This window comes from Salmo salar, chromosome 29 (genome assembly GCF_965601325.2).
Source record: "Salmo salar chromosome 29, fSalSal1, whole genome shotgun sequence".
Lineage (NCBI taxonomy): Eukaryota > Metazoa > Chordata > Actinopteri > Salmoniformes > Salmonidae > Salmo > Salmo salar.
Window position 1 is genome coordinate 44,602,957 of NC_138319.1, and position 11,584 is coordinate 44,614,540.

An 11,584-nucleotide genomic window follows, 5' to 3' on the forward strand; every position below is an offset into this window, starting at 1 on the left:
TTCACCCAACTTATTGTGGGAAGCTTGTGGAAGGCTACCCGAAACGTTTGACCCAAGTTAAACAATTGAAAGGCAATGCTACCAAATACTAATTGAGTGTATGTAAACTTCTGACCCACTGGGAATGTGATGAAATAAATAAAACCTGAAATAAACCATTCTCTCTACTTTTATTCTGACATTTCACATTCTTAAAATAAAGTGGTGATCCTAACTGACCTAAGACAGGGAATTTTTACTAGGATTAGATGTCAGAAATTGTGAAAAACTGAGTTTAAATGTATTTGGCTAAGGTGTATGTAGACTTCAACTGTAAATACACAATAGGAAACTCTTTTTGTACAGGCTCCTCCCCCAGACCCCCTGCAGGAAGCCACGGCCCTGTCACCAGAGGAGAAGAAGCCATTGCCAGGATCGATGAAGCTTCCTGGTCCAGCAGTCAACCTATCAGAGCTGCAGAACGTCAAGAGTGAACTACGATGGGTCACCAAGGACTAACACATACACTGGTACTGACACACACTGGTACACACACTGGTACAAACACACACACACACACACACACACACACACACACCACACACACACACACACACACACACACACACACACACACACACACACACACACACACACACTGATGTCCACTTCAACCATGAAAAACATTGCAGTAGATGCAGTTTTAGGATTTCACTACAATATGTCAGTGTGGGCTGTGTATTATTCTTATTAGGGGTTATTATTTAGGGAGTACTTATTTAGGTTATGAGTACTTATTAGGGATTATGGGAATTTATTTGGATTATAGGTACTTATTTGGGTTATGAGTACTTCTTAGGGGTTATATTTCACCTTTATTTAACCAGGTTAACATCCTCTGCCATTATCCTACACACAATATTCCAAATACCGGTATCGCAAGAATTAAGGTTTTGTGCTTTTTTCTTTTATATTTCACCTTTATTTAACCAGGTAGGCTAGTTGAGAACAAGTCCTTTATTTAACCAGGTAGGCTAGTTGAGAACAAGTCCTTTATTTAACCAGGTAGGCTAGTTGAGAACAAGTCCTTTATTTAACCAGGTGGCTAGTGGAGAACAAGTTCTCATTTACAACTGCGACCTGGCCAAGATAAAGCAAAGCAGTGCGACACAAACAACAACACAGAGTTACACATGGAATAAACAAGTGTACAGTCAATAACACAATAGAAAAAAAGGAAAGTCTATATACAGTGTGTGCAAATGGCATGAGGAGGTAAGGCAATAAATAGGCCATAGTAGCGAAGTAAATTCAAATAAGCAAATTAACACTGGAGTGATAGATGTGCAGATGATGATGTGCAAGTAGAAATACTGGTGTGCAAAAGAGCAGAAAAGTAAATAAAACAATATGGGGATGAGGTAGGTAGATTGGATGGGATATTTACAGATGGGCTATGTACAGCTGCAGCGATCAGTTAGCTGCTCAGATAGCTGATGTTTAAAGTTGGTGAGGGAAATATAAGTCTCCAGCTTCAGCGATTTTTGCAATTCGTTCCAGTCATTGGCAGCAGAGAACTGGAAGGAAAGGTGGCCAAGGGAGGTGTTGGCTTTAGGGATGACCAGTGAGATATACCTGCTGGAGCGCGTGCTACGGGTGGGTGTTGTTATGGTGACCAGTGAGCTGAGATAAGGCGGAGCTTTACCTAGCATAGATTTATAGATGACCTGGAGCCAGTGGGTCTGGCGACGAATATGTAGCGAGGGCCAGCCGACGAGATCATACAGGTCGCAGTGGTGGGTGGTATATGGGGCTTTGGTGACAAAACGGATGGCACTGTGATAGACTGCATCCAGTTTGCTGAGTAGAGTGTTGGAGGCTATTTTGTAGATGACATCGCCGAAGTCGAGGATTGGTAGGATAGTCAGTTTTACGAGGGTATGTTTGGCGGCGTATGTTTGGGTTATGAATACTCATTTGGGTTATGAGTACTTATTTGGGTTATGAGTACAAAAGTTTCCTGTTTGGCCCTGGAAATATATGGTTTGTGTCTTGGTAGTGTATGTTGTGTCTATGGACTGTTGTTGTTTTTAATGCGTAACTTTGTGAACACTGTATGGTGCTGTCTGCCTGCACTCTCCCTCCAAAGAACTTCCTGGTTAAATAGAGGTGACATTAAAATATGAAAAAAATTACCTGGCTAAGTCTTTATGTTTCTGTGTCCTACAGCTGTTTCCCAACTTGTCCTCCAGTACTGAATCAGGTGTGCTTGTCCAGGGATACAATAAAATGTGTACTGTTGGGGATACTCGAGGAGTACTACCGGTTAATCAGACCCACAACCACCCTGCATCTTCTACTGATGGACTACAACTTCCATACCCACCCTGCATCTTCTACTGATGGACTACAACTACCACACCCACCCTGCAACTTCTACTGATGGACTACAACTACCACACCCACCCTGCAACTTCTACTGATGGACTACAACTACCACACCCACCCTGCATCTTCTACTGATGGACTACAACTACCAGATACACCATGCATCTGCTACTGATGGACTACAACTTCCACACCCACCCTGCATCTTCTACTGATGGACTACAGCTACCACACCCACCCTGCATCTTCTACTGATGGACTACAAGATACACCCTGCATCTTCTACTGATGGACTACAACTTCCACACCCACCCTGCATCTTCTACTGATGGACTACAACTACCACACCCACCCTGCATCTTCTACTGATGGACTACAAGATGCACCCTGCATCTTCTACTTCCACACCCACCCTGCATCTTCTACTGATGGACTACAACTTCCACACCCACCCTGCATCTTCTACTGATGGACTACAACTACCACACCCACCCTGCATCTTCTACTGATGGACTACAAGATGCACCCTGCATCTTCTACTGATGGACTACAACTACCACACCCACCCTGCATCTTCTACTGATGGACTACAACTACCAGATCCACACTGCATCTTCTACTGATGGACTACTACTACCAGATTCACCCTGCATCTTCTACTGATGGACTACAACTAGCAGATCCACACTGCATCTTCTACTGATGGACTACAACTACCAGATCTACCCTGCATCTTCTACTGATGGACTACTACTACCAGATTCACCCTGCATGTTCTACTGATGGACTACAACTAGCAGATCCACCCTGCATCTTCTACTGATGAACTACAAGATTGACCTTGCAGCTTCTATTGATGAACTACAACTACCAGATTCACCCTGCATCTTCAACTGACTAACAATAAGATCGACCTTGCATGTCCTACTGATGAACAACTACCAGAACCAATCTACATCTTCTACTGATGGACAACAAGCCCTACCCTGCATCTTCTACAGATGAACTACAACTACCAGATCCACCCTGCATCTTCTACTGATGAACTACAAATACCAGACCCAACGTACATCATCAACTGATAGACTACAACTACCACCAGACTACACCTAACCCTATCAGCTACAGACATCTATACCAGACTACACCTCACCCAATCAGCTACAGACATCTATACCAGACTACACCTCACCCTATCAGCTACAGACATCTATACCAGACTACACCTCACCCCATCAGCTACAGACATCTATACCAGACTACACCTCACCCCATCAGCCACAGACATCTATACCAGACTACACCTCACCCTAACCCCATCAGTTACAGACATCTATACCAGACTACACCTCACCCCATCAGCTACAGACATCTATACCAGACTACACCTCACCCCATCAGCTACAGACATCTATACCAGACTACACCTCACCCCATCAGCTACAGACATCTATACCAGACTACACCTCACCCCATCAGCTACAGACATCTATACCAGACTACACCTCACCCTAACCCCATCAGCTACAGACATCTATACCAGACTACACCTCACCCTAACCCCATCAGCTACAGACATCTATACCAGACTACACCTCACCCTAACCCCATCAGCTACAGACATCTATACCAGACTACACCTCACCCTATCAGCTACAGACATCTATACCAGACTACACCTCACCCCATCAGCTACAGACATCTATACCAGACTACACCTCACCCCATCAGCTACAGACATCTATACCAGACTACACCTCACCCCATCAGCTACAGACATCTATACCAGACTACACCTCACCCCATCAGCTACAGACATCTATACCAGACTACACCTCACACCCATCAGCTACAGACATCTATACCAGACTACACCTCACCCCATCAGCTACAGACATCTATACCAGACTACACCTCACCCCATCAGCTACAGACATCTATACCAGACTACACCTCACCCCATCAGCTACAGACATCTATACCAGACTACACCTCACCCCATCAGCTACAGACATCTATACCAGACTACACCTCACCCCATCAGCTACAGACATCTATACCAGACTACACCTCACCCTACCCCATCAGCTACAGACATCTATACCAGACTACACCTCACCCCATCAGCTACAGACATCTATACCAGACTACACCTCACCCCATCAGCTACAGACATCTATACCAGACTACACCTCACCCCATCAGCTACAGACATCTATACCAGACTACACCTCACCCCATCAGCTACAGACATCTATACCAGACTACACCTCACCCCATCAGCTACAGACATCTATACCAGACTACACCTCACCCCATCAGCTACAGACATCTATACCAGACTACACCTCACCCCATCAGCTACAGACATCTATACCAGACTACACCTCACCCCATCAGCTACAGACATCTATACCAGACTACACCTCACCCCATCAGCTACAGACATCTATACCAGACTACACCTCACCCCATCAGCTACAGACATCTATACCAGACTACACCTCACCCTACCCCATCAGCTACAGACATCTATACCAGACTACACCTCACCCCATCAGCTACAGACATCTATACCAGACTACACCTCACCCCATCAGCTACAGACATCTATACCAGACTACACCTCACCCTATCATCTTAAGACAACTATACCAGACGAGTGACCTGCAATAGGCCATCCACTTCAACAAACCCATAACTGGTTTAATTTCCCTTACAGTGAAGTTAGGGTTAGCGATAGACTGAATTGGAGTGAACTGAATATAGCAATAATACATCCAGCCCTAGTAGCTATAGGTCTCTGTGTTACCTCATAAAGAAAAGACTACAACCAGACTAGTTATAGGGTTTGTTCGTAAATTCAATCTGGAGTGCAGAATTAGTCAATTCAGAGCGTTTCACTCTTGGAGAAATCAGAGCTCACACTGGACACTCAGGTGGTGAAGGGTTAATCAGAGCGTTCTGACCTAACAACAGCTGTCATGCGCCCAACATAACTGGCTAAAGTTGGCTAGCTAGCTAGCTACTTCCAGAACACCTCACTCTGATCATTCACCATAGCAGAGCTGGTTAGGATGTTTTCTTGTTATCCAAAGCATTGGTGACTGTAATTGTGCTGCAGACAACAATATATTTACATTTCTTTGCCAACGTTTACTGACACCGATCATATTCAATGGGTGCTCATAAATGAATTAGTTATTTTGGACTCTGGTACACTCAGACGATGAGTGCTCTGGAATAGGATTAGATAGTCAGAGTGAATTTATTAACGCACCAATAGACATCATAACATTACAGCACTGTTACAGCTCTGTTACAGCTCTGCTGCCTTTTACATCTTTAACTGTCAATGTGAACAAGACACAATCTGGAGAATGTGTATGGTGGGTTGTGGTGTCATCAGAATGTGTATGGTGGGTTGTGGTGTCATCAGAATGTGTATGGTGGACTGTGATGTCATCAGAATGTGTATGGTGGACTGTGATGTCATCAGAATGTGTATGGTGGACTGTGATGTCATCAGAATGTGTATGGTGGGTTGTGATGTCATCAGAATGTGTATGGTGGGTTGTGATATCATCCGAATGTATTCGGTGGACTGTGATGACATCAGAATATTGTGACGTTTTAATTGTTTGAAATTCCCTTATAATCAAAATGGTTTCTAGGAGATGATGGATTCCTCAGCAGACTGTTGCAATAAATGATATCTTAGTTCTACACAGTGGCACGGTCTCTGTCATACACACTACATGCAGCCACACAGACAGACGCATGACACACGCAAACAAACACACAGAGCAGTGTGTAGGTCAGTGTGTAGGTGTCAGCTCTTTCACTCCTCTGTTCCCCCTTCCATATCACTACCTTAATCAAAAGACACTCATCCATCATCGTCACACACACAGAGTCTGCCATGGAGAGCAAAAGCAGTGGGCAGATGTGTCTACATTTAGTTTCCACCAGGTCACAATGTATTCGACTGGTTCCAACTGCTAGTAGGGGTACTGCTGCCTACAATAAAAACAATATGGCTACAGACCACAGCACTAAACCAAACTACAACACTATACCAGACTGAAAACTACAGACTAACCTACTGGGGTAAAACATGAAATTTAAGATTAATTTCACACAGCGTTTGTGTTAAAAATATATATTTTTAATGAGTATGCTGACACCATTTTCAGGAGAATGGAGAACAAACACACACACAAACCCCTGAAGCTAATCACAGGTCTGTGAGCCAGACAGTAAATAAAACAGAGTCATGGAGAAGCAACAGAAACTAAAACAGAGTGATGGAGCAGGTAGAGACACTAAAACATAGTGATGGAGCAGGTAGAGACACTAAAACAGAGTGATGGAGCAGGTAGAGACACTAAAACATAGTGATGGAGCAGGTAGAGACACTAAAACAGAGTGATGGAGCAGGTAGAGACACTAAAACAGAGTGATGGAGCAGGTAGAGACACTAAAACATAGTGATGGAGCAGGTAGAGACACTAAAACATAGTGATGGAGCAGGTAGAGACACTAAAACAGAGTGATGGAGCAGGTAGAGACACTAAAACATAGTGATGGAGCAGGTAGAGACACTAAAACAGAGTGATGGAGCAGGTAGAGACACTAAAACAGAGTGATGGAGCAGGTAGAGACACTAAAACATAGTGATGGAGCAGGTAGAGACACTAAAACATAGTGATGGAGCAGGTAGAGACACTAAAACAGAGTGATGGAGCAGGTAGAGACACTAAAACAGAGTGATGGAGCAGGTAGAGACACTAAAACATAGTGATGGAGCAGGTAGAGACACTAAAACAGAGTGATGGAGCAGGTAGAGACACTAAAACATAGTGATGGAGCAGGTAGAGACACTAAAACAGAGTGATGGAGCAGGTAGAGACACTAAAACAGAGTGATGGAGCAGGTAGAGACACTAAAACATAGTGATGGAGCAGGTAGAGACACTAAAACAGAGTGATGGAGCAGGTAGAGACACTAAAACAGAGTGATGGAGCAGGTAGAGACACTAAAACAGAGTGATGGAGCAGGTAGAGACACTAAAACAGAGTGATGGAGCAGGTAGAGACACTAAAACAGAGTGATGGAGCAGGTAGAGACACTAAAACAGAGTGATGGAGCAGGTAGAGACACTAAAACAGAGTGATGGAGCAGGTAGAGACACTAAAACAGAGTGATGGAGCAGGTAGAGACACTAAAACAGAGTGATGGAGCAGGTAGAGACACTAAAACAGAGTGATGGAGCAGCAACAGTTTAATATGCCTGTGTGTAGCTGGTGTAGAGGAGTCAGGCGCAGGACAGCAGATGAGTAATAAACGTAATTTACTCAAAGAATCAATAATACAACGCAATAATCTAGCCCACAATAACGGACCGTATTACATACAAACAATTACTCACAAACAAACATGGGGGAACAGAGGGTTAAATAATGAACAAGTAATTGGGGGAATGAAACCAGGTATGTAAGACAAGGACAAAACAAATGGAAAATGAAAAGTGGATCGGCGATGGCTAGAAGGCCGGTGACGTCGACCGCCAAACTCTGCCCGATCAAGGAGAGGGACCGACTTCGGCAGAAGTCGTGACGGTACCCCCCCCCAGGTCTCCTCCAAGCGCTTAAACCATTCGTCCACCGCAGGAGCCTCGATCTGGCTCTGATGCCAAGGTGCCAGAACCGGCTGAAACCCCTGTACGCACTGGAAGGGGGAGAGGTTAGTGGAGGAGTGGCGGAGTGAGTTTTGGGCTATCTCTGCCCAGGGGATGAACAGTCCTGGCAATATGACCGCAGAAACCTACCCACATCCTGGTTTACTCTCCCCAGCTGCCCATTACTCTCGGGATGAAAACCTAAGGTGAGGCTGACTGAGAAACCCAGACATTCCATGAACGCCCTCCATACCCTGGACGTGAACTGGGGACCTCGATCAGAGAGTATGTCCTCAGGCACCCCGTAGTGCCGGAAGACGTGAGTGAACAGGGCCTCCGCAGTCTGTCGGGCCGTAGGGAGATCGGGCAAATGGAGGAAACGGCAGGACTTAGAAAACTGATCCACAACGACCAGGATCGTGGTGTTGCCCTGTGAAGGAGGAAGATCCGTCAGGAAGTCCACCGACAGGTGCGACCACGGCCGTTGTGGCTTCCCTCTGGGCAGGTGCTCAGGAGCCTTGCACTGGGCGCACACCGAGCAGGAGGAAACAAACCCTCACGTCCTTGGCCAAGGTGGACCACCAGTACTTCCCACTAAGACAGCGCACTGTCCGACCGATGCCAGGATGACAAGAGGGTGACGTGTGGGCCCAATAGATCAACCGGTCACGGACAGCAGACGGAACATACATACGCCCAGCTGGACACTGGAGGGGAGTGGGCTCTGTACGTAACGCCTGCTCGATGTCCTCGTCCAGCTCCCACACTACCGGTGCCACCAGGCAAGAGGCCGGGAGTATGGGAGTGTGATCCATGGACCGCTCCTCTGTGTCATACATCAGGGACAGTGTGTCTGCCTTAGCGTTCTGGGAACCTGGTCGGTAGGACAGGGTGAACACAAAACGAGTAAAAAACATGGCCCACCTTGCCTGGCGAGGGTTCAGTCTCCTCGCCGTCCGGATGTACTCCAGATTGTGGTGGTCAGTCCAGATGAGAAAAGGGTGTTTAGCCCCCTCAAGCCAATGTCTCCATGCCTTCGGAGCCTTGACAGCCAACAGCTCCCGGTCCCCCAAATCATAGTTTTGCTCCGCCGGGCTGAGCTCCTTCGAAAAGAAGGCACAGGGGTGGAGCTTCGGTGGCATACCCGAGCGCTGAGAGAGCACAGCTCCTATCCCAGCCTCGGACACGTCCACTTCCACTATGAACGCCACAGAGGGATCCGGACGAGCCAGCACGGGAGCCGAGGTAAACAGAGCCCTCAGGTGACCAAAAGCCCTGTCCGCCTCAGCCGACCACTGTAGTCGCACTGGTCCTTCAGCAGTGAGGTAATGGGAGCCGCTACCTGACCAAAGCCCCGTATAAACCTCCAGTAGTAGTTGGCAAACCCTAGGAACTGCTGCTCTTCCTTTACTGTGGTGGGAGTCGGTCAATTACGCACGGCGGAAATGCGGTCACTCTCCATCTCCACCCCTGACGTGGAAATGCAGTACCCTTGGAAGGAGACGGACTGTTGGAAGAACAGACATTTCTCAGCCTTGACGTACAGGTCATGCTTCAACAGTCGACCAAGCACCCTGCACACCAGGGACACATGCTTGGCGCGTGTAGCGGAGTATATCAGAATGTCGTCGATATACACCACTACACCCTGCCCGTGCAGGTCCCGGAAAATCTCCTCCACAAAGGCTTGGAAGACAGATGGAGCATTCATCAACTCGTATGGCTTGATGAGGTACTCATAGTGCCCTGAGGTGGTACTAAATGCCGTCTTTCACTCGTCCCCCTCCTGGATACGCACCAGGGTGTAAGCGCTCCTGAGATCCAATTTTGTGAAGAAGCGCGCCCCGTGCATTGACTCGATCGCACTGGCGATGAGGCAGTGGGTAGCTGTACCTCACAGTGATCTGATTGATACCCCGATAGTCAATACATGGGCGCAGACCTCCATCCTTCACAAAAAATAAACTCGAGGAGGCAGGTGAAGTGTAGGGCCGAATGTATCCGTGCCGCAGAGATTCGGAGACATGTTTCCATAGCCGCCGTCTCCTCCTGTGACAGAGGATACGCGTGACTCCTGGGAAGTGCTGCGTCTACCAGGAGATATATCGCACAATTGCCCCGTCGATGGGAAGTCGTGACAAACAGTTACTAAAACAGACTCATGGAGCAGCAACAGAAACTAAGAGTGATGGAGCAGCATCAGCTACGACAATGGAGTCATGGAGCAGCAACAGAAACTAAAAATGACTCACGGAGCAGAATCAGTTATGAAAAAGAAAGTTATGAAGCAGCAACAGAAACTAAAACAGAGTGATGGAGCAGCAACAGAAACTAAAACAGACTGATGGAGCAGCAACAGTTACAAAAACAGAGTGATGGAGCAGCAACAGAAACTAAAACAGACTGATGGAGCAGCAACAGAAACTAAAACAGACTGATGGAGCAGCAATATTTACTAAAACAGAGTGATGGAGCATCAACAGTTACAAAAACAGAGTGATGGAGCAGCAACAGAAACTAAAACAGACTGATGGAGCAGCAATATTTACTAAAACAGAGTGATGGAGCATCAACAGTTACAAAAACAGAGTGATGGAGCAGCAACAGAAACTAAAACAGACTGATGGAGCAGCAATATTTACTAAAACAGACTGATGGAGCAGCAACAGAAACTAAAACAGACTGATGGAGCAGCAATATTTACTAAAACAGACTGATGGAGCATCAACAGTTACAAAAACAGAGTGATGGAGCAGCAACACAAACTAAAAATGACTAGTGGAGCAGCATCAGAAACTAAAACAGAGTGATGGAGCAGAAACAGTTAATAAAACTCCCAACGCCCGACAGGTATTCATGGAACTCAGTGAGGAAACGGCCCAGAAGGCCTGTAAACAGTAGCTATAAAAAGTGATTAAGTAGTCTGCATAGATTTCATGACTAAAAGTTAAAATGACGAAAATGCTGTATTTTTACTATTGTTTTATTTGCTGTCATAAATGTTAGCAACACCTCTGCCTTTGCAGGATGCACAGGAGATATGGTCACTAGTGTAACCAGGAGGAGAGGCCTAATTTAACACAGTAAATTCATCAGGCTTGAGCCATGTTTCAGTCAAGCCAATCACATCAAGGATATGAACAGTGATTAGTTCATTGACTATGACTGCCTTGGAAGTGAGGGATCTAACATTAAGTAGTCCTATTAAGATGTGAGATTACCACAATCTATTTCAATAATGGCAGGACTGGAGGAGGTCTTTATTCCAGTGAGATTGTTAAGGCGAACACCGCCATGTTTAGTTTTGCCCGACATAGATTGAGGCACAGGCACGGTCTCAATGGGGAAAGCTGAGCTGACTACACTGACTGTGCTAGTGGCGGACTCCAATAAGCTGGCAGGCTGGCTAACAGCCTGCTGCCTGGCCTGCACCCTATCTCATCTTGGAGCTAGGGGAGTTAGAGCCCTGTCTATGTTCATAGATAAGATGAGACAATACAGACATTCATAATATGTTAAGCACACCGTGTGTGTGTG

The 11,584-nt window shown here is 46.1% G+C and overlaps 2 protein-coding genes across 3 annotated transcripts in view; both read left to right on the forward strand.

Moving 5' to 3' along the window:
* smpx (small muscle protein X-linked) overlaps positions 1–3,674 on the forward strand; it is a 45,286-nt gene extending 41,612 nt beyond the window's left edge. The window contains exons 4-5 of one of the 2 annotated variants that reach the window (XM_014181868.3): positions 346–509; positions 2,209–3,674. In XM_014181868.3, coding sequence (XP_014037343.1) covers positions 346–498 — 153 coding nt within the window. In that variant the 3' untranslated portion in view covers positions 499–509; positions 2,209–3,674. The remainder of the gene's footprint in view (positions 1–345; positions 510–2,208) is intronic. The other variant, XM_014181867.3, reaches the window with a different exon arrangement.
* LOC145865699 (uncharacterized) overlaps positions 2,736–11,584 on the forward strand; it is a 33,870-nt gene continuing 25,021 nt past the window's right edge. The window contains exons 1-2 of the mRNA XM_082970640.1: positions 2,736–2,822; positions 3,453–4,007. Coding sequence (XP_082826766.1) covers positions 2,736–2,822; positions 3,453–4,007 — 642 coding nt within the window. The remainder of the gene's footprint in view (positions 2,823–3,452; positions 4,008–11,584) is intronic.